Raw genomic sequence first — 23,662 nt, forward strand, 5'->3', positions numbered from 1 at the left:
GAATCTAAAATGATTACATATTGATTAACCTTCAAGCACCTGGGATCATGGGTCAACTCAACAGAGCAAGATCTTACAGTGAGGAAGGCACTTGCATGGAAGGCCCTGAATGGCATGGTCAGTGTATGGAACTCCAATCTCCCCCGACAAATCAAACTCGGCTTCTTTTACGCAACGGTAGAGTCTGTTCTCCTCTATGGACAGTGAATGCTGGACCCTGAAACCAACGCAGCAGAAGTCTCTTAACAGGTGCTACACCAGAATGTTACGTGTAGTGCTCAACATCAGCAAGAGTACGCATATTACCAACAGGAATCCGTATGCTGGAATACCAAGGGTGAGCGATAAAATAGCAGCCAGGAGAATGAGACTAGCAGCACACTGCCAAAGGCACCAGGAGCTGCCAGCCAGCAAACTGGTTCTGTGGGAACCAACACATGGGCACCGGTCACGAGGAGGAAAAACACTAACATATGTGGATGTACTCAAGAAAGACGCAGGAGCACAAAGCATAGACGAGCTGGCCAGATGTATGGAGAACCGGGAGGACTGGAAGCTACGATGGAGGGCTCGTCTGAGGACCACCTGAGAGGACCTCCTAACTTGTAGCTGCTCAGTTCAGGCGTACAGGCCAAACGTGGCACCTGCTGATAGCGACAGGCGTCACGCTGAATTATTGCCACATGTTTTGCTGTATCACGCTTCACTGTCAGTAACCCCAGTTGACTTGCCAACAAAAACAGATTCTTTTTCTCTTGACTTCTCTGGAAGACTGAGATGAAAAATATGATTCAGTGGAGTCGTCCGAGCTCCTGTGAATCTCTCCTGGCTGATCAGCTTCCACCCTGCCCTCTGGTGCAGGTGTACCCTTCACTGTGAGTGAAACATGCATAGTTAACTGTGTGCACAGGTAATGTCAAAAGAGAACCGATTGTAAAAGAAGGTGTTCAGGTGGCTTGGAGTCCAATTAGTCTCTATAGTGACGCCAACATAATGCATCTAGAGAAACCGTTGGCCCATGTGTTCTCACAGGTATGAGAAGCTCCAGTAGTATGTAAGCGAATGGGCTGCAACATGTTTGAAAGACAGCTAATCTAAGTCGCCTCAAATTTTTCGCATGATTTTGCTCGAGGGCCATTTTAGCTCTTTAGCGTCAGCCAGTACAAACACCCTTGTCGTGTTTGCTTTTGTCGTCCTTTTCCTGTTTGTCAGGATACCTGTCTTAATTATCGTGCACGCCTTCTTTGAAAAACTTGACATTCAAAGCAAGTTCAGTTTCTGGTTTTACAAAGGTCCAGATTCCTGATCTGCAGCACCAGCGAGACGGAGAATCTGTCCCAGCTGATCATTCGCTTCATGTGACTGCGCTGTATGATTCTCAGGGTTTGCAGGCTTGGATAAATAAACTCTGGGATGTTTTGTCACACTGGCCCACAGGGGGTGGGGGTGGGGGCCTGAGTCATGTGTTTTTTTTTTGCATGAGGAAGAATTCAAACATTGTTAATGAGCACGTGGGACTCTGGGTCTCAACTTCTTGACAACAACACCAACAAATTGCAGCTTGGAAAAAATATCCACCAGCGTGTTTGCGAGCTCTTTGGTCACCATATTGATAAAAGTGTGTATTGACATTATGTTTTTATCCCCCTCACTAACCTCACTATCTAAGCTTAAAATAAAACACCTGCTCGGCCATAACTACGCTTCCTGTCTGCTGTGTTTTTGTTTGACCGCAGGTGTTTCCAAGTGTGCCATCTCTATTAATCATTACTTTTGTCTTGCGAGCTCTCCCATGCATCCCACTTGTGACGACAAAAAACATGAAATAAAATTTTTATGACTTGCATGTTAATTGACATGTTTGACTTGTCTATTAAAGGTGTCATGTGTACAATAATAATAGAAATAAAAAGGAAATTGGAGTATAAAGATGTCCATCTCACATGACAGGGGTGTCCAAGTCAACAGCACTCCTATAGACATATTTGGCAGCATTATAAATTACATAAGGGGGTAGTTTGCCAAAAATTATAAAAAAAATAAAATGAAATAAAGTTCCTTATGCATAACATAGGTAGGAAACACAATGAGACACAATGAGACAAATTGTCCATTATTTTAAAAGGATGTTTGCAACCAAAATATCCATCCAGCCTCCTAGACCGGGGCTGTGTGAATATAGCAAGTTAACGTTCATGCTACCTAAAGTTGCCATAACAACAAGCGTAACCATGAATTGTTACAAAGGTAGAGTGGATATTTTGGTGAAAACATGGTGTCTTGTTTGTTCATTTTCACTGGAGAGAATGTCCACTTTTTCATGCGCTGACAAGTACAGCAAGTCAGTGGTTGAGAACAAGCAAGTAAACTGGCTTTTGAAATACATTGTAGGTGAAAGTTTGCCTTTTAATAAAATTAAGTAATCACTGTTATTGCAGTTAAATAAGGGTAACTTATGGTGCTGACAGATTTACACTTGATTATTGAGGTTAATATTCACAGTGCTTTACAACCCGAGGTTTAACATCAATGTTTTTTTGTTTTGTTTTTTTTATCACATATGAACAAAAAAACAAGATATAATGCCACTATTACACAACACCGCAGCAGTGCCGAGATACACAACAAGACACTTGTAATAACTATCTGCCTCCGCTGCTCTGCTCTCATGCCTAATTACTGTTGCTGTCTGTGATTTGGTGTTTGTGTGGTTTGGCACGGTCATTCGGCACAGTGCTGCAATGTTGCTCTGTTACACGACAAACGTTTAAAATCACTGATTTCTGTTAACGGCATACACCTTATTCTTTCTTGTCAAATAACTGATTGCAGCCTCGAGAGGCAAATTTCTATTTGTGATGATGACGTCGTGGCAACTCGGTGCTCCGATGTGTGATCGAAGCAGGAGATCAGGCTGTGTGGTGCATGTGTTCGCCATACAAGGCATACAAGTTCTGTCAAAAACACAGAGACGGTCAACCTTTAACTCAATTTGCTACAAGCTCTGATGTTTGCAGACGTACACTCTAAAAAAATGAGACCGTCTGAAAAGCATCCAGCCTCTTGGAGACTGCAGGGCACGAGCCAACTCATAGCGTGTCAATCCAGTGATGACAGGGAGGCTGTGCTGCTGATTTGAACTTTTTATACCCAAATATTCCAGCAGAAAGTGGCAGCAAGTCACCAGCAAGACACAGGAAAACATCCACCTGTGACATAGAGGCGCAACGTTGTCCCCACAAGATGAACTTCTTCCGGGGCCATCAGAGTTGGTGTCCATCCAGCGTTACCTCATTAAAATGACCGGAAGTTGAAACATTAACATGCGTAAGAGGGAGAAGCTGAACTTTTTTTTTTTACAGAACATCCTGTTAAATGACTTCAGTTGTAAACGATGTAAACTTTGCCCCTTAGTGAACTTTCTTATCTTTCTGGATCAAAGAAACACACTGATAAGAGATGGTGGAAAAGTTTAACACTCCAAAGATGTAAATAAAGCGGTACATGCCGATCACGCATTGACAAATTCCTTCCCTCCCTACCTCCCTTTTCGATACCCCAGTGTTTTTCCATGTGGAGGGCTATATTCCTTGTCCTGCTTACTCGTGTCATGTGACTATATTTAAGATAAGAAAAGTATAAGAACCTCGTTAAGCTCGTTCTCTGACTAACATCTGTGCGCTAAAAAATATTCACAATATTACTGGGACAGGCTGTGCCGTTCTGGAACTGCCAGAATCTAAGTGAAGTTGATCTCAAGCTGAGATAAATGTTGCTGTTTCGAAACACACACAGCACACAACAGTAAAAGAGACAAAGAAAGGCCAAGCTGATAGTATATTCTTACAGGGTAAGAGAGATTCACCTGCAGCTACCACAGAGGCTGCAGTAGTTATATAATGATTGACGTGCGTATTTCATTTACTAGACATGAAATGTTTGCGTTGCTTAAACCCACACAGAGCAGAACTTCCGTCCTCTTCCTCAGGCAACCACAGAAACTCTACTAACTCTGTCTGTCAGCCACAGACAACCTGAAGCTCCTGCAAGCGGGTAGCTGAACTCCTGAACTCACTGTGACTATCTCACACTAGAAGACATACCAGCAGGGTGGTTTAAAAAGTGCCTTTGCAGTACAACAGTCAGATTTAGTGACTGATCAATGTTGTGACATCACTGTAATAAGAAGAAAGGTCTCAATCGTTTAACATTGTTTTGTTTTTTTTTCAACCGAATAAACTGTCAACTGGAAGTTGTTGGGCCTTCCTGTGTGCGATGTATCGTACGCTTTGGGAAGTGGCCAGATGACGCGTGACTGTTCTTCCCACCCCGCACAATATCAGTGACCTCGCCCCGCCACACTTTGGCACTTTTCCATTCACTTTTATCAAGTCATAATGCATTCTCAGAACTCACCATCAAGGCAATTTGGGAAGAAATGATATCCCTAATGTCGCCTTCTAATCTGACTGCCTGGGTTTATCCACTCCTCCACCCATTGCCCACACACAACTCCTTTCCTCTCTCTGTGCAATCTGCCTCTAGGTTGAGTTGTGTTGTTGTGTTGTGCTGTGGGTGCGCTTCCTTCCTGCCTCCAGACTATAACACCAACACACCAGCTCATCATATCTTCATCTTATCTTATCTGCCGGCGGTGACAACATGACTCGGTGACAAAATGTGTAACAAGACTCACGTTCTTCTTCTTTATTACCTCCTGTTGGCATCAGTGGCCCAGTTACCATTGTTGTCTTTTGCTTGATTTGAACGTTGTCCATCTGTCCTCCCTGCTGCCCCATCAAACCCTCTGTGGTTTTAGACCTGAACACAAGACGACAGTGCAGTGAAGAGTCCCGCTGTCATTCTATGTTTTGGGGGGGTGAATGCACCACGTGTCATACTGTTCCTGACTTTCCTCAGAAAGGAGGACCTTTAAATGTTGATATTACACAAGTTTGACAGATGATTCTCAGTCTTAATCACAGCACAGGCCAAGGCAGCCTGTTGACTTTGTCCATCGTCCTCTGTATTTTATTTTTCTGCTGAAGTCACGTTACCCGCAAGATCTCTACTACAGAGTGCAGTGTGTTTACTGGTGTTCAGAGAACCTAACCTGATAAATTAAAATGCTTGAAATTGCCAATATTCCCAAGGCCCGTCGCACAAGTTTTTTTTTAAAAATAGGTCACAGTGTAGACTTGTTCACCTGAAGAGGAGGGCAGTTAATTATTAATGTCATCAACGGCACAAGAACAGACCCCTAAATTCTTTGGCACAAAGAATCTGCAAATCCTATCCTGCAAAAATATTTGAGTACTAAATGAAGTCCCTTCATTATGCCTCAGTTCAAGTTTAGGTAGTTAGGCAAGTTAGGCAAGGCTGAGACAATGAAAGTCATACATCAGACTAGACCAGATCAGACAAATGAACTCCCTTTTGCTCCTTTTGCCAACTTTGTGTCATATAATGACAACCGATATTAAAATGATAAACAATCCTTGCCAACTTTTCAATGCCGCAAAGCAACATGGGAACAGAAAAAGCGCTTTGTTGTGGGTGGCCAACTAACGAGAAAAAAGGGGTTCTCAGTGAAGGAAGTGAAATTGAGAGAAAATGAATCAAAAACAGCTCTGCTGCAGTTGCAGGGTCAGCAAGTTCAGTGCACTTAAGGATTATAGGATGTGGTGGGGGCCAGTGAGTGAGTGAGTGAGCGGGTCTGCGTGTGCGTGTGTGTGTGTGTGTGTGTGTGTGTGTGTGTGTGTGTGTGTGTGTGTGCGTGTGACCTGCGGCGGCCTGCTAATTGACATGGGGTCAAACATGGGAGAGAATGTGTCCAGACATGTGAATCTCTGCTGTGTGTGCGAGAGTTTCTGCTTCTGGTGGATTTTTTTTCTTTTTTTCCTGAGGGGCTTCAACTGGGTTTTTTTGTATTTTCATTGAGGACATGTTGCGTCTGACATCATCTATGATCGTCTGTGTGGCCCCTCACAGACATGTTGTATTTGTTGAAACCACTGGCCACCTAAGCCCGGAAACAACTCATAATTAGGGCACTGTCTGGCAGGCTCCCTTAAAAAATGGTGCAAGATGGCAGCTAACTGGGAGCAATACCCTTATTGCTCTATCTATATCCTTATGTATGCAAACCATTCCAGGGGTAGGAAAACCAAATTACTTTTATTGTACTGTATGTGAGTATACACTGTCTGTTATTAATGTATTTATGTGCAGTATGTTAAGCTTTAACCAATAAAAATCATAAATCAAACCAAATATCACATTCTGGACCTTTAAATGTTGGACAGAGCTTCATCAAGCAGCAACCGGTTTCACCTTGAATTGTCGGTAACTGTGCTGTTTCCTCGAAAATCATCCAAGAGTACTTTTGGCTCTCGCTCCGTATTCAGAGTGAACAAAAGTCCCTCCTTCTCGACTAAGGAACAACAGCCTCTACGCAAACAAAACAAAACTATGTTGTCTGTAAGTATTTCATTTTATTTTTTCGGTTTTGCCCTCGTTGCTCAGAACTTCCTGACCACAGCCGCAACTGAGCAGCAGCAGACGGGAGCAGGAGGCGGGAAAGGAAAAGGTGCAAGTGCTCTCTGTTCACTTTTTCCGTCCCCGGTCTTTCAAGGGAACAACTCGGAAACATTCCGCTCGCATGCCGGCTGCCGTCAGCTGCGTCCCATTCCGTTAGCAGTTTTCCCTGGATCTGCTTTGGCTTGGATCAATTTGACAAGGCGTGAGATCACTTGAGTTACCTTGGCGCCTGTTCAACAAGCTCTCGTGGACACACAAACGCTGCAGATGTGACTCATCTCGTCCACACGTGCCCCGCCCACATTCATCTTCATACTTGGCTTTCTCTTCTCCCACTTTACATTTCCCGTCTAAACTTGCAGTGGTGTGCAGTGTCAAAAGCATGCCATCAAACCTCAATGAGCCTTTTGTGTTTGTTACTCTGCTAAGGATTCATTGCTCATTACCGGAATTCCACTTGTGTTTAGATGACCTTTCTGTCTGAGTGAAGAAAAAAGCTCTATCATCATTATGTAACCACACCATATACAAACAATTTGCATGTTGCTTGCCTGTCTGGAGGTGAGGCAACTGTGCTGATGGTAGTAGGTAAACCGATGATTTCATGAATATTCTCAATACTATACAGTTTGAATTACAAAAGTGTGAATAAAACATAGTAGAAAAGACAATTTAAAAGATAATTTGTCCAACAGACAGAGACTTTATGACAAACTAATGAGCTTCCTTTATAGATTAGGAGTTGGGAGGTACAAGTGACAAAGTACTCAGAGACTACTTCTCTTTGTGGAAAAATACAGAAAGGAGGGTTTGTGACTAGTGTCCATACAATGTCGGACCAAAATATACCCGCGGACTGTAAGAAGCGGTAAAAAAAAAAAAAAAAAAAAAAAAATGCACTTTGGACCCAGTGGAAATTTACTTGCAACATGAGTGGGGCAAAAGGGGGAAAGGGAGTGATAAAAAAATAAAAATGAGTCCAGTTATCGTCAAGAATCAGCAAGGCCTGTCCAATCAAAGTATTCATTCATTTATAATGGTCAAATTTTCTCTCAATGATAAAGAGGCGCTTTTGCTGGTGGAAAGCAGATGAAAGAGAGGAGACTGGCTCCCTGACAAAAGAGCCAACTCTTTAATCTTTAAAGAAGCACTGAGCCGATTACATTATGCATGTGTGTTTTGCAGTCTGTGGGTGTGAGCTGAACCATGACATCTCTCCTGAGAGTCGGTGACGGAATACAGCTGTTGCTGAGTGACAGACACGTCAGGCCTCTGCTAACAGTAGAACACATTCATACATGTCATCTCCGTGCTTGTTACAAAATCAGTTTTCCATTTCGAACGAATGGCAAATATAGATGCGTGCTCGCTGTGCATTCATGTCGCAGTGCGGTGGTGTTTACACTGTAACCTGCCTGTGTAACCATTGAATTGACTCATACATCTAAAGTACTTCCAAATTTAGCGCTTGTGCCATTATATACAGTTAACTAAATCAATGATTTTGTTGGAAATGACCAAGTGTGCAAGTCTGTGTTATGAAAGAGAAACTGTGACAGAACTTCTTGTCTACTTGTCTGTGGACAAGTAGACAAGAAGAATGTTTGTTACCTAATTTTGACGGTGACTCCATCTTCCTCAAAAGCTTTATTTCACTGCGGACATATTGTACATATTGTGAATTATATCATTAGAAAGAAGACAAAGTGATCTAAGGATTCTAAGAGTAAATCAAACCATTTATGCAGGATGTACGTTTCAAAGTGTTGGGACAGCGGCAGTGTTGGACATTTACAATTTATACAGCCGTTGTCAAAGGGAACTGAGCAAAAAGAGAAAACATGCTGTCAACAGAAATCCCTGAACAGCTCGCTGAAACTTTTTTGCCTCGTTGATGTCAACCTTCACCAAGTCAAACCGGAAAAAGAACCCTCAGGCCAACGGTCTTAATCTGAGGCGTGCAGCAGGTTAAGGTTTCTCTTCGAGAACACACGCAAGATAGGACACAGCAAGGCAGTTCAATTCCAAGTCCAATAAAAATCAGATCAACTTCCATCATCGTCAAACACCATAACATGTTATCTAAGGTCAATTTGGGACTGGCCTAAACAACATTCATAGCTTCTCTTTTTTTTATTATTAGCAAGGGCACTTTTTCAAAAAGTTTTTAGAAGGTAGAAACTTGCATCACTGATCTCAGCAAAAGGAGTGTGTTTGTCTGAACTAGAGGCAGTAAGAAACAGTAAGAAGTAGCAACATAACAAAAACAGATGCCTTGGCCGATAATGGCATTATTTTGTCAGCAGTAATTGGAGCAGCAGGTACTGCAGGGCACCAGTGTTGGGAAAGTCCACGTTATACATGAACTAGTTCAAAGTTCACAAAATTTAAAATTAACCAGTTGAACTCGTAGTTCAAAATTCAAAATTTGGAACTAAGTTCATGCTTCCAAAAATGAACAAATACAAAGTTACTTCCTTTTTTTTTCTTCAATATGTTATCCTGATAATATGTTCATTATTATCAGGATTTTTATTAACATTGAGCGGACCGTCCTCAGAATAATGGCATCATCACTGGATCATCACTGACATTTTGATAAAATTATTTTAACTAATCATGAAGGTGTATCAACGGTGGACGGAGTAGCATCTGAATTTGTGCTGCTGCCTGCATTTGTTTTTGCCTCCATGCTTCGTTCACAGGTCGATGATGCATGCGGCAGTGCGTCTGTGATGGATGGCCAGAATGAACGCGTTCACAACAAGGTGCATGAAGCAGAGATACAGTGTGTTCAGTCCACATTTGGCCAAAATATGAACGAGTTCATGAACAGTCGTTCATCGAACTTGCTTACGCACAACACTGTTAAGCGCCTCCCGTCCAATTAAGGTTGAAATGGGGAGTTGGCCAACAATATGCTTTGCATGTTGGTAAGACCTAATGACAGACACTAATGGCACTAATGACAGCAAGCTTGTCATCCAAACAGTCCAATACAAATCTAACTCTGCACGGCCAGAGCCTCCAGTAAACACACACGCCTAGTTGAAATCCTGTTGTCTTTTGCACAGTGGCATCCAATGACATTTACACAGTTGTATAAGCTGGTCAGCCATCTAAGCGTGTAACTGGGTTCTCGCTATCCAGAATGTTTTATAGGGCCCTTGCAGGCCCAGAGACTGAAGCAGTCATGTGCTTCAAGCAGGCACAAATTGTAAATATAATACTTTGTTTCATCAAGTTCCTGACAAGTTGGAGAAATAAGAATATTTGAGCCAAATAAAAACCTTTTCCTTAAATATGTTTTTTCCCCCCTGAATATTATTACACAAAAATAATTCCTCAGGTGTGCTCGTGGTTAATCGATGGCAATGCAAGGACTAGAAAATGCATACCCATTTTTCATCATTCAACTTAAAATTGGATCATCACCTCATCTGGTATGTGAGACATCACAAAATCACATTGTCAGTGTCCTGATAATTCTGGCCACCACTGTCAATGCGTACACACCTGCCACGAGTCTTGAAAACCACACTAACTGTCGTGCCGTGTCTGCTGGTCTGTTATCTAACGACTCAAGAGCCACATTTATGCGGAATATCTTACTCGGCACATCTCATGCATGAATGTGTTCTTTGCTCGTGTGAAGTTTAAAGCCCGGAGTCCGGGGTCCGTCCCCCACTGTAACTGGGCCGCATTTCTGTCGCATTCAAATGTTCTCACTGTTCCTAGAATTGAAAAAAAAAAAAAAAAAAAAAAATCAGAGTAGGAATGCTGTGTGTACTTTTAACCGTTCACAGGCTCTTTTGTCTCCTTCTGATGGGTACATCCACCGCCTGTGATCTCTGCTGGTGAAAGCAGATCCTGGTGACGTTGGTCGCTTGACACAGACAAAGGGCAGCTTCCTGGGCTGGATTACACCGTGACTCACAGAGTGGTGTTGGGTTTCCCAAAGGCACCTTTTAGACTTGTTAAGCTCTGTTTTCACACCAGAGGCTGTAGGAACAGTCTATCTAAACCCATGAAGGACTATCTATGGGTAGGTTGTGTAAAAGGTGATTTGTCTCATTTTGGTTTGAGGTACAAGTGCCTTTGAGGTTTGAGGTATGCTTCGAACTAAGACTGAGCGCAGAAGTTGGCAATATGCACGGCTAGTATGTAATCCTTCATAGGCCCCATATTGACAAAGTCATTGTATGGAGTCAGTTTAAGTTTAGTAGGAGAAAGGAAAAGTCTTCACTGGTCAATATGTTACATAAATTAGGCCATTCCACAGCAGATATATGCAAATCATATGTTCACTTTAAGATACATTCTATCCTCGTTTGCTATTTTGCCAGCAGCATGACTTCCTCACTGAATTATAGTCTGCAGAGGTTTTCATAATAGTTTCATTGTTTCAGAATGTGCATACCTAAAGCCACGCTGGTAGCAGTGAGTGCGTTCACCCAAATCTTTGATTCCAAACTAAAATAGACGTGTCCTTGTCCTAGCGCCATAATCAGGTCAAATGTTTGTTTGTTTTTGTTTTTTTTAATCAACCCATTTCTCATTTAGGCTTTTTTTTGCCAAGATAGAGCAACAACTTCTGCTTCAAGCCAGTATGTTTCATATTGATAATAGTTTTGAATTTCTCATATGAAAATCTGGGATTATATGTTTCATGTAAACACAAACAAATTTCAGCCAAAAGCACTGTTTCTTATTTAACTACAAGTCAGTCACAATCTTTATTTAAATAAAATTTATTTTAAAAAAAATAAAGAAAGTCCACTGAATAGCTGTGCCCTAAATCAGTGAAGGAAATGATTGCGTGTTTATCGTGTCAAGTCAAGCAAGTCTGGTTTTAAGATACGAGTGGGACATTTACAAGGACGGCGCAAAAAATGGTTGTGAATTCCTCAGATGTCCTCACATATCTTGAGGAGTATTTTGGCCTTTTAAAAGCTGCTCTCACTTCATTTCACACTGTGAGGTGGCCACTGTGGTAATACTTCACTCTTCTGGTAATACTGCAGACAAAACTACTGCTAAAAAAAAAAAGAGAGAGAGAGAGACAATGTAAAACAGAACAAAAAAAAGAAAGAAAATAAAACAGACAAAGAACATTATTATCGTCTGGCCAACTGATCATGCCAGTCTCAACGACTCAAACCCAACCCAACACATTTTTGGTCATTCCTCTCGGTCCAGCCTCCTCGCTCGGACGCCTCATTCTCGCGCCATAAACCTTATCTGGCGCATATGCGATCTTTGTTCCTCGCGAGAACGCCGAGAAGGGGGTGGGAACGGGGGCGGCTGCCGATGCAGCAGGTCGCCGCTGATTGGCTGCCGGCCGAGGCATATAGACTTGAGTGCAGCGCGAGGAGCCGGTGCAGCAGGGCAGCTCCAAGCTTGAGGCGTCAATGTGACGGGAGGCGAAGTGGCGAGACACAAAGCGGCGTAAATACTACAAACTGGGGGAGCGGGAAGAAGAAAGAGAGAAAGACCAGAGAGAAGAAGAAGAAGGAGAAGAAGAGGGGAAAACTCCGCCGTCGTCTTTCCCTGCCTGAGCAGCGACAGGGTAGAGAGAAATCCGCCTGGCCGTCACGTTATACATGTGAGTTATCATCTTGAACGGGAGCAATCGCGAATACATAACCTTGGCGCATGCGGGGTGCGGATGTCTCCGCGCTGTCGGTGGTCTGTCTGTCCGCCCGCCAGCGCTTAGCAGCGCCGTCCATTAGCGCCATTCAAAGAAGCCGGCCAGCCGGCCAGCCGGCCGGGACGTAGCCTCGTTTTACCCTCATGACGTGATGTGGGTCGGTTCTAGTAGGCGGGTCGCCCTCCTCTCAACTGGAAAGCGTTCGCGCATGTGGACGTCGGAAAATAAATAAATAAATAAAAATAAATCGGCGTATGCGTGCCTATTGAAGTAGCATTGAAGCTACTATAGGTGATATTTACTGAACACATGATGCATGCATTTCCATGATGTAACCAAATTGAAAGCAGAGCACGAGCCTCTCAGCTACCAAACGACACGAGCCGTCGCTATAAATTGGGTTTAGTGATTTGCATGGTCTAGAAATTTCTCAGCCGCGAGTTCAACAGTAGTGTTACAGGCGGCAGGGGAGACCCGACGACAACCGCAACGAGCTATGAAAAAGCAATTTGTCAACGCTACGGCACCCACAAGTAGCACTGTTGTACTAATAATAATAATGAATGGGTCCGTGCGTACACGATTACCTGCCTGCCCACATTGTCTCCTGTTGAAAGACAATGATTAAAACCCTCCGATCCCCTGTTGATAAATACACAGTCATAGTAAGCACACCGACTAGTCTGTTCTCTTTGCATCAGAGGAAAGGCATCCCGAGTGGAAGGCAGTCACGGTGCTACTGTGCTGGACAAAGGTTACCTCAGTTGTAACCAGGCATTGTATCTGTTCCCATCTGTCAAATTTTTTTTTTGTTGCTTTGTCTCATTATGATTGACAGGAAGGTTTTAGGGGGAAAGCGACCTTGTGTAGTGTTGTGAAGTGTCCAGACAAAAACAAAAAAACAAACGGACAATGTGCACGGTTTTCCATTGGAATTCCATTTAAATTTACTGTAACTTCTGTCACAAGCTGTGCAAAAGCATCCCACTGCAGTCTCAATAGGAGTTTTTGTTAGTTTTTGGATGAAATAAATAACGCATCATTCTTTATTCTGGCCAAGTTGGTTTGTTTTACAAATATTGCATTGTTTGCACTCCTGTAATAAACAGATGGGTTTACATATCCCTATTTGATTTGTAAATCAGGAGCGGTTGCTGCAACTCCGTCCCTCTGGTCGCAGTGTGTGATCGTGGTGTAGATGTGACTTTAACCAGCCTGTTCTGATCCCGCAGCCTCTCCTGCAGGACCAGAAGCTGACACACCAGGTGGAAAAATTCACTTCTGTAATCTGTATTTTAAAATTTTCTGATTAAGTACTGTACTGTTCTTTGTACTCCCGTCATACTTTTCCTCATACTTATTGTATGGGTTATTCTTCTACAACCTATGCTTTTGTGTGCCAGCTTTATTAGAGTTATTAGTGTACAACTGAAATTTATAAAAGTAAATAAAATGTATCGTACCATTTGTCTGCAGCATTCCTTCGAGTGGCTATTTGCTTTGGTCACAATAAAAAAAAAAAACTCTGTCAAAGTTTAAACTTTACTTTATTGCTTAAAAAAAAAAAAAATGCAATGCACACAGAAGCCTTTCAAGATCACTCTTATTTACCACAGACGTGAAATGAAACCAAACTCTCAGAACTGCCGCTGCCTTATGAGGTCAAATTGGTTGTTTTTTTTGCAAAGATTCGACCAACTCCCATAAGAAGACTGTACTCAGCACTTTAGCAGAATATCATTAATTGAATGTCACTCAATCTCAATTGATTGAGTATTTCTTTTGATGAACTTTAACAGCCATCGCCGAGGCATTCATTTAGTTGTTTTTTTTCAGAAGGTTTATTTCTTCTTACTATTCCTTTTCTTTCCAGCCCTTTGTTCCAGCAGGTATTTTTAACTTACGGTGGCCGTGCAGATAATGAAAAGCTTATTAGCCGTCTTGCTGCTGCAGGCGGCAGATGGTCCGGTCGTCGGTCGTCTGTGTGATGCTCAGGTGCCATCTGGAGAATTTCTCCAGGGTTGCCATTGAGGTGTTGTGCAATTACATAACATGAGTCGCTGGGTCAGAATGAGGGGCCGGCTGTTCCCACTGTGGACTGTCAGCTAAAACTGGTTGCGTTAAAAACTGAATACACAACTGGAACCAGTGGTCTTTTATTTTATTTTTTCTATTTTTGCTTTTCTTGTAGCGAGTGATACTGAACTGACTTGGGGCGAAGGCGGAGGGGGCGGGATTTCCTCCCTCACCCCCATACTGGCCCTTTAAGGTTGGGAGTTGCGCCGTTATGTAATGTGAGGATTAAGAGATTGTTGTTGGGAGGAAAAAATTGCAAAGTGATTTCAAGTAAGGCCTGTGTCATTGTCGGAGGAAGTCAACACAAGGGAGTGTTTGGAGCGCCTGCTGATTGCTCACTGTAAACACACGCACACTCCCATTTGTGAGCAGTCAGGCATGCACACGACTCTGGAATAATTGCAATGTCATTGTTGGGGTTGTGCTGCGCCAGCTGCCTCATAACGCCATAAAATAAAAACTGTAATAGCCTTTCACTAACGGTGAGAGTGAAGCTATCAGGAACAGTAAAAGTATGTCATTCGTCTTGGATTACTTTCTTATCAGCGACGAATTCCGTGTTACAAAACAGAACAGACAAACTGTGGGGTTTTTTTTTTTTTTGTGGACTTGACTACGAACTACCTAACTTTAAAAATAGTACTGTAGGCCACTGCATATCTGTCAAGGCTTCTTTCGCAGACGGCGAACCCTCAGCCGTGTATCTCATTTGGTGCTGGGAGGTCACGGATGGCCTCACTTGGACAATGTCACCGTGCCTGGAGTTCTGTGTTGATTATAGATAAACTTTTACGTCACGCAAAAAGAAAAAAAAAAAAAAGGCTGAGTGCTGCTTGCAGAGAGAAGTGGATGTGGGGGGGGGGAGAGCTGACGGATGAGGAAGCCCAGGGTCACCAGACACAAGGCTCAACCTTCACTCTGCGTTCACATGCTCGGTTATGCAGCTCCTTAAATAATCGTTGGCCTTTGTCCCACTGAGCCGGCAGCATAGATAATTTCACCCACTGCGGCCGGGACGGCGGCACAATGTTTACAGCTCCACACTGACACACATACGAAACGCCTCATGGCGGCACGTGGCTACGCTCCACACCCGTCCGAACCCGGTATAAGATGAGTGAATCGTTTTTGACGAGCGTATAATAAAGGGTGATTTGGAGCCGGAGCCGGGCTGGGCAAACTGTTTTACTGGGAGGGGCCACTAGGGGTTCTGAAGTTTGACAGAGGTGCAGGAGCAGATGAATGGAGTGGACAAAATGTGTCTTTGAAGCTCTACGGTGTTTAGCTCTTTATTGAAAAGACTCTTCAAACACTGAAACAATGAATGAAATGCAGCTATTTTATTACTTACTTACTTTATTACGTCGTTTTTTTTTTCCTACGCCTGGTCTAGAACCTGCTCGGTGAGCTTGAACAGGGTTTTGAGTATCGTGTCCGAAAACCAGGCGTTCATGAGGCCATTTCATGAGGCAGGATGTGTATAACACGGTTATAACGCAGTTGTTGAGTGCACAGAAACTCCGCTGTTTCCAAAGTGCCTCTACATGCGTGGCGCTGGCCTTGGACCGCTCTGTCGCTGCCAGAACAATAAAAAGCAGCGTACGTGGACCTGCCAAGTGAAAAGCGGCCCAGCCTGAGAGCTATGCAGTGTGCGTGTGCGTGTGCGTGCGCGCCACTGTTACAGTGAAGCCTTCAACTCTCTCCAGGGTCGGTCCTGGCACCTGGCCCTCTGCTGCGTCCTCGAGTGACCCTCTCTGTCCCTCTGACTCCCTCTATTCACTCGCGGCTTTCATTCATTCTTTTTTTAGCCGCTGTGCTTGTGCCCCCTTATCCGCTCTCGACTTCACCTCAAACTTTGATCTGTAGAGGCATAACTTTAGTATATTAACCCAGCCGAGCGCCGCCCGTTCCCCAGAAAGCGTTCAAACGAGTGAGATCATTTTTTTTTTTTTTCTGATATTATGCAACTGCCACAAACTCCTCCCATTCCTGGAAGGGGTCTGTTTGTGATTAGCTTTGAGTTGAGATGTATAGCGTTGCGCTGGGCCCATGTAAAGAAGCTGGAGTTGATCATTTTATTCCTGCAAAGAAAGTACAACTCAGCTTTACAAGTCTTCACAGTTCTGTTGCTGCTAATCAGTAGTTGTAAAATATTTTTCTTAAAAGTGAGTTTGAAAACTGCACTCTCCCCTATCTTGTCTCGTCGCCTCATCTGTTACGTCCGTTCCTGTGTGCGGTGGTAATAGATATCAGTCTGTTTTTACAGCTTAGAGAGAGAGAGAGACAGAGAGGGAGAGAGAGAGAGAGAGAGGGAGAGAGAGGGAGAGAGAGGGAGAGAGAGAGAGAGAGAGGTTGGACCTGCGCTATTGTAATTACAATGTTATCCCCTTAAAGAACCTTATTACAAAACAGCACAGCGCCGGGTTGCGGCTCTTCCTCAACTCGGCATCTGTTCAGAATCAAAGGCTTACTCCAAATCACATTGTCCCTCCATTTAGCCTGCTTTATGGAAATATGTAGCACGCGCATGTGATATCGGCATGCGTGAGATTTTTGTACGAGCCACTTAAAAAAAAACACACGACAGCTGACAGCCGCGATAGTCAACGGGGGTGAAAAAATAATTCATTCCAACCAGCCATTTCTGTACACATTAATGCCTAATTTTAGCCTACTTTTGTATGGTTCTGTAGGTTTTTATAGCCACACAAGTTATAGAATAAATCTGCATTTAAGTAGAGAATGGAAGTTATCTTAGTGATAAAAAAACAAAAAACACCTGGTTACTGCCAAATACTGACCGTGAGCTATGCAGTAATAGTTTTGTAACGTGGCGTTTAGTGATGAGTCATGCTGACAGCTCGTTAAACCCTTTGACATGGAGTCAAGTCAAATAGATTGCAGCTCCATTAAAGGTGGACGCACTTTGATCCACTTTGACAAGTCGACTCCTTCAGCACGTCTGGTTTTTATTAATGTGCTCCTATTCAGCTGTGAACTAAGTCCGACTGTCAGCCTTAGCCCAACTTGCCCGACTCTGAAAGGAACGAAGAACATGTGGGAGTAAAGCTCGTTAAAGGTCGGCACAACACAACCTGATTAGCACTATTAACACTTTGGTCAGGTCTGGTCTTGTAATGGTAATGTGGATAACGAAATTCTTCAGATGAACTTCTCTGCAAGACAAATATGATGACCAATCACCTTTGACCGGATGCGGCTCGTCAGGGAAGGAGCCTGAAACCTCTGATGTCATTTTATGTAACTGATGAGACGGATTTAGTTCAGACTGTCGGAGGTGCATCGCACTGTGTGCGTTTAGTGACGGAGTTGTAGCTTAAAAGCCTATTGAGGGCAATTTTCCCATTGCCATGATTATTTTTGAACCCCAAAAGTAGTTTTATTCTTGTCATGATAAAAAATTCACCTTCCCACCTTTCAACTTGAGCCACATTTGGGTGACTTTTCCTCGACAAGGCCGTGTAGCGCTGTGAAACTATGTGGTCACTCGTGTGTGTGCCTGTGTGTTAAAGGTCAGTGGAAGTCTCCTACTGACTCTCACCATTGTGACTGCTCTCTGGATAGGCCAATCATTAACCAGTCAACCTTTCTCCACACTCCCAGTCTTAGCTAGTGCAGATATTAAAGGGTTGTTAATATTACTGATGCCTTGTGCGTTTCTCTCCTCAGTCACAATGGATCCAAGAGAGAAGAACACTTTGCCCAGCGAGATCTTGCCTGTGGTCATTATTGGTAAGAAACTCTCACTCTCTCTTTCACTCTCTCTCTCTCTCTCTCTCTCTCTCTCTCTCTCTCTCTCAGAAAGCTAAGAGAAAATCCACATGCAAATAAATGTTGCACCTCAGGTTTTATAAATACATTATGTTGTGAGGGAAAAAAAAAAGAGAGAGAGATTTTGCATGAACACCCCCTGGTGCAGCTGGCCTCATATTGCTACTCTTGTGTCTGGATCCTACCATCATTGCTTCTAAGCTGCCGTGTTTGCAGCCTGGGAAAAACGCCCTCGTTTGTCTGTTGCACCTCTCGCCAGACGTTTCGACACGGTGGAAGGCAGAAGCTGTGAGAGGAAGCGGTGAACTTCAACATTGCACAGTGACACAGTGAGGTCAGCGTGACCGAGCGAATGAGGAAGAAAGTGAATGGAGTTGTTTTTGTGGAGATTAAACAATAAACGTTAATTAAATGAAAAGAAAACAAAGGCCAAAAGAAACGTATTTGGGTTTTTTTTTTGTTTTTTTAAATGCAATTTTCTCCTCAAGATGTGCTCCGTATCTACCCACTGCAAGCAGAAGTAGTCCTGCTGAGTCACTCCCGCATTAAACTGGTTGATGCAACATTGACATCTGCTGAGTCATGCCTCCCTCACTGTGACTCTGCACTTCTTAGCGGCTGTGAATTAGAAAAAAAAAAGTCTTCTTTTTTCTCTCGCTTTGCTGCTCGTGCTGCTGCATTAGCTGGCCGTCAAAGGGCTGAACCTGTGCCAAAAAACACAAGGCCCCCGTGGTTCCTGCAGGTGTCACCGTGGCTGTCAAGCAGACACGGCACGTGCGCCCGCCACAGTCGCACTGCCACAATGCCACTCGTTGGTTTGCCAGCAAACCCGTTGCACGGTCGAGCGGCAGCAACGTGACCGCCGCCTCTCGCCTCTCTTTCCCAGGTAACGGCCCGTCGGGGATCTGTCTGTCGTACCTGCTGTCGGGCCACACCCCCTACTTCTCACCTGACGCGTCGCACCCCAACCCCCTGCTGCACGGCAAGCTGGGAGAGCAGCCTCACCTGTCCCTGCTGCAGCAGGTGAGAGACGCACAGTCAGAGTCATTTGCTCCGACGTGCCTTTGCTGTTGTTCAGGAAGGGGGAAAAAAAAATCAATCATTTCAAACAAAGACGGAAGGTGTGATACAGCGTCTCCTCTCCTCTTCTTGCTCCAGGACCTGGAGTACCTGTGTGAGGGGCTGGAGGGGAGATCGTCCAATCCTGTGGCGGTGCTTTTTGATTCGCTGCTGCTGCCTGGCAGTGACTTTGGCCTGGAACACACGTCTCCCCTTGAGTGGCGATATGAGCCTGAGCACGCCGTCCCTCACCTGGTGCTGGGGAAGGGGCCGCCGGGAGGAGCCTGGCATGTACGTGCTTGGAATAGTTCAATAGTTCATGACCACTTTTCCTTTTTTTCCAGTGTGCTAAAGCGGTAATTGGTGAGGAAACATTCAGCACGGACCAAAAGCTCTTAGCAGTAAACATTTGTTTTTTTGTGTTTGCACCCTGTAGGCCATGGAGGGCTCCATGCTGACTCTGAGCCTGGCGAACTGGATGGAGCTTCCTGGACTCAAGCTGAAGGACTGGATGAGAGAAAAACGAAGGTTCGTACCAGCTGAGTTTTTCACAGGCGTTAAAATACTGAACAAGGTGGCTCTCATATTACATTATGAACAAATTATGTTTTGGTGAAAAAAATATATCGTGGGATATGTAGAAAATGTGTGATTTAATATCAATTGAAAATGAACCAACACGTTACAATATAATAACTGTCTTTGAAGCTTAAAAAAAAAAAAAATGCTTTGTCATTTTCAGAAATGTTCGGAATGATCGCGCCACGCCGGCCGAGATCGCCTCCTACTATCAACACTACGTTTCCCAGATGTCTCTGGAGCAGAACTTTGCCTGCGGGACCACAGTCACCTCAGTCACCAGACAGGCCGGCAGCCCTGACGGGTCGCCGCCCTGCTGGAGGGTAACCGGACTGCAGCGGAGGGAGGGAGAGGTGCTCGCAGGTAGTTTTTGACAGTCATGAAGATGGTGTTAAAATAAAAACCTGTTGATAAACAAAATTTAGCACCAGGGTCAAATAGTGACCTCCTCTGTCCTCTTTGTCCTCCAGGTGGCTCCGCAGTTCCAGAGGAGTATCCCTTCTCCCTGCTGGCCCACAACGTGGTGCTGGCGACGGGCACCCACGACATCCCGGCGCGGCTGGGCGTGGAGGGCGAGTCGCTGCCCTTCGTCTGCCACTCCTTCTGGGAGCTGGAGCTGGCCATCTCCAACGGCCAGCTGGACCACACCTCGGACCCCGTCCTGATCGTGGGGGCGGGGCTCACGGCGGCCGACGCCGTCCTGGCCGCCCACCACCTCAGCACTCCGGTCTACCACGTCTTCCGACGCTCGGTCAACGACCCCGGCCTCATCTTCAACCAGCTGCCCAAACTCCTCTACCCAGAGTACCACAAGGTATGAGAGGAGCGATTGATGGTTGACCCCCACCTGGATAAATGAATCTCCACAGACGCGTTGAACTACGTTATTTCCAGGGTCCCTACGGGCACTCAGAAACCGTTATGAACCTTCAGAATCTGCATGTTGTTCTATCTGGACTGTATTAACTTGTGTGTCTGTATTTTAACATTTTAAGCAATTTTTGCACAAGTTAAGGTAATTGGCAAAGGATCATGTGTCTTTTAATTAGGACAATTCTGTATTTATAGGTTGCGGTAAGGTCATGGGAACTTCATGCAAGGTCATGGTGGAAAAGTCGTGGGGAAGTTTTGAAATGTTGTCAGTGGAAATGATTGGGAACCCAGTACATCACCGCTGTGTCTCTGTCCTGTTCACCAGGTTCACCAGATGATGACTCAGCAGCAGCACCAGCTCACCCCTCCGCCACACAGCCAAGGCCAGACCCTGCACCACCAGTCCACCTCCCCCTCCTCCACTTCCTCCCCCTCCCCCTCCTCTTCGTACCCCGGCTACCTGAGCTTCCCACGCTGCAGGGTGGTGGCGTTCCGACCCGACAAGAAATGCGTGCTGGAGTCGGAATCGGGCCAGCGGACTGTGGTGCAGGTCTCCAAGGTGCTGGTTCTCATCGGCGCCCACCCCAACCTCTCCTTCTTGGCCGACAACGGGCGCTCGCTCAGCATCTACCCGGACGAGACGGTCACGTGCCGCAGGAACCCAATTGACGTGGACCCGTTCACCAACAGCGTGGTGGCGGCGGACGGGCCCGGCCTGTACGCCATGGGCCCTCTGGTGGGCGAGAACTTTGTCCGGTTCCTGAAAGGGGGAGCGCTCGCCATCGCCAGCGATCTCGCCAAGAAGTGGAGGGAGGGAGGGCGACGGGAGAGCGGGGATTTCATCATGGACAGACTGATGGACAGATATCTGGACAGGCGCGTGAGCGTGTAGAGCGGAGGCAGCGGTCCTCGGTTCGTAGCGGGTACTCAGGGACAGGGGCGGGGGGGCTGAGCAGGAGCAGCGGGATGGGGGGGGGCTACAACCAAGCGACTCGCCACACTTTTCTCCAGATATCAAAACTGGCTGCTGAGTTGCACTGAGGTTCACCAGCAAAGGCTGAGGGGCTCGCACGGTGCTCATTACCAGTAAAGACGGGGGAGAAAATGCAAAAAGCTTTTAGAAAGTTTGTTGGGTTTTTTTTTCTGTCGGAATGCAATGCAACTGGGAGGTGTCGGCAGCCAAACGCCTGTCAAACAGCAATGGGACGCGTCGCGTCGTCTTGCAGCATCCAGCCTGCGAGCCAGCAGCTTTTGTCCTGCGCGCCGTAGAGGGTGGCAGTAGGTGAGGTTGCGTTGCACTACGTGCTTCTTCTGTTTCCGTCAGCACCCTGATGAGACCAAACACCAAGTGTTGCCTCAACCTTGATCCTTTTTTTTTTTATTACCAATCTGTGTGGGAATAGTGAATATATTCTCCTTTTTTTTTAAAAAAACAGAATTTCCGCCACACTGTAGTAATAATAATAATAATACACACACCAGTCACTTTTTAAAAAAAACAACAACAACAACAACAATACTACGCCAACTGGTTAAGTCTTTTGTCAGACTTTGTTTTAAAGTGTTTACACGGGACAGGTAATGATTGGCCTGGAAGAATGACTCATTGTTTTATTTGCTCAGAATTGAAAACTTAATGATGGTTAGAATAGGAGCAACCACTGTGAAGCGGCCGCCTTCCTGGCTTCGGTGCCGCGGCCGCAACGTGGGAAGTTCACTGCGCAGCATGAGCGCTCTAAAGAGTAACAGAAGGCGTTGAAAAACAGAGATAATGCAGTAAGACCAGTTTGCCTCCAGATTTTTACTGAAGAAAGTAGCTGTAAGTCAAATGCAAGTGCTACAGATTTGTCTCCAGACGTATCGAGGAAATTCCAGTTACTGTTCTGAGCTTGGATTTTTCTCCCCCTGTTGGATTTTCACGCCAACATTTTATTCTTATTATTTTAAGCAAACGTGCTTCAGTTCTCATGGTAATTGTTGCCGACCGATAATTTCAAAGAGGTTATCGGCTTTCTTACAAATGTATAACAGTCGCTTCCTGCTAAACCTCCGAGTATGTTTAATGTACTGCCGGGTTTGTGGTCTTTTATTTTATGTGCACGTAAGAGGAACTGTAGCGACTTTGCATCTTTGTATATCTCCGGGGGTTTTGTACTTGACACTACAGAGAGAATCTAAAATATTTATATAGTCTAGATCCATAGGTCACGTTCTATCTATGACACAGCCCAGTAGTTGCTCTTGTGTGGGTGACTTGATGGTCTCACCATGATGGCAAACTCCTCCCACTTGAAACGGTTGCTTGGTTCTTCTCATCGCACTTTTTGGGTCACCGGTGAACCTGCGTTCTTTACCTTTTGTAACATTAAACGCGCTGAGATTTGGTTTTGTAACAAGATTGAATTGAATCACATTCACCTGAGTTGCAAATTCATTCCTGTTTTCTTTTTTTTTCTTCATACAAATTCCACTGTTTTGAAAACTAAAACTTGTAAAATCAGTAAGAAATGAGTCATTAGCTTTTTTTTTGTCTTGACTAAACAAACCTCATAAAACCTTATTAGCCATCAGTGCCTGAAAAGACGTGCAGTAGGGTTTACCTTGCGGCAAATGGCGCCATCACGTGGACGCCTGTCGATATGCAGTAAAATATCGCGACCACTGTTTTTATGCAACTGTATTAAATCCTGTTTGTATAAATGGGTTGGATTATATATCAGATGTCTATCTGTAATGGCAGCCAAGTCTCTCAAGTCTGCGTTCTGTCCGGGGTTTTCTATTAAACATACAATGCTTAAAAGAACATTTTTGTTGGATATTTTAATTCTTTGGATGCTTTGCGATTGATCTTCTCTTCATTCACTGGGTCCGTGTTTGCTTTTCTTTGCTTCTCCCTGACTCAGAGTTCAGAGGAATGTGCTCAAACGTGGTCTTCTTGGTGCACCGCAGCTTTAGTACTCTGGAAATGAAAAATCTTCCAACTGGCAAATTGCCACATCCTTCCACCAAAAAAAAAACTACCAGTTATCAGAGCAACATTTCCAATCTAATCTTTCAATTTCCAAGTCTTTGTTTCTGCCCTTCAAAGTGACT

At 44.6% G+C, this 23,662-nt stretch overlaps 1 protein-coding gene across 1 annotated transcript; it reads left to right on the forward strand.

Annotated features, from left to right (window-relative positions):
- The first annotated feature begins 11,886 nt into the window (after window positions 1-11,886).
- osgn1 (oxidative stress induced growth inhibitor 1) lies at window positions 11,887-23,372 on the forward strand. Its single transcript, XM_076024798.1, has 8 exons — window positions 11,887-12,145; window positions 17,957-18,019; window positions 18,945-19,081; window positions 19,217-19,408; window positions 19,554-19,645; window positions 19,860-20,059; window positions 20,167-20,510; window positions 20,895-23,372. The coding sequence occupies exons 2-8, from the start codon at window positions 17,962-17,964 to the stop codon at window positions 21,459-21,461; spliced, it is 1,590 nt and encodes a 529-aa protein (XP_075880913.1). The 5' UTR covers window positions 11,887-12,145; window positions 17,957-17,961; the 3' UTR covers window positions 21,462-23,372.
- The last annotated feature ends 290 nt before the right edge of the window (window positions 23,373-23,662 follow it).

This window comes from Nelusetta ayraudi, unplaced genomic scaffold, assembly GCF_046127955.1.
Source record: "Nelusetta ayraudi isolate G7.1 ecotype Tasmania unplaced genomic scaffold, CSIRO-AGI_Nayr_v1 ptg000017l, whole genome shotgun sequence".
NCBI classification, from domain to species: Eukaryota; Metazoa; Chordata; class Actinopteri; order Tetraodontiformes; family Monacanthidae; genus Nelusetta; species Nelusetta ayraudi.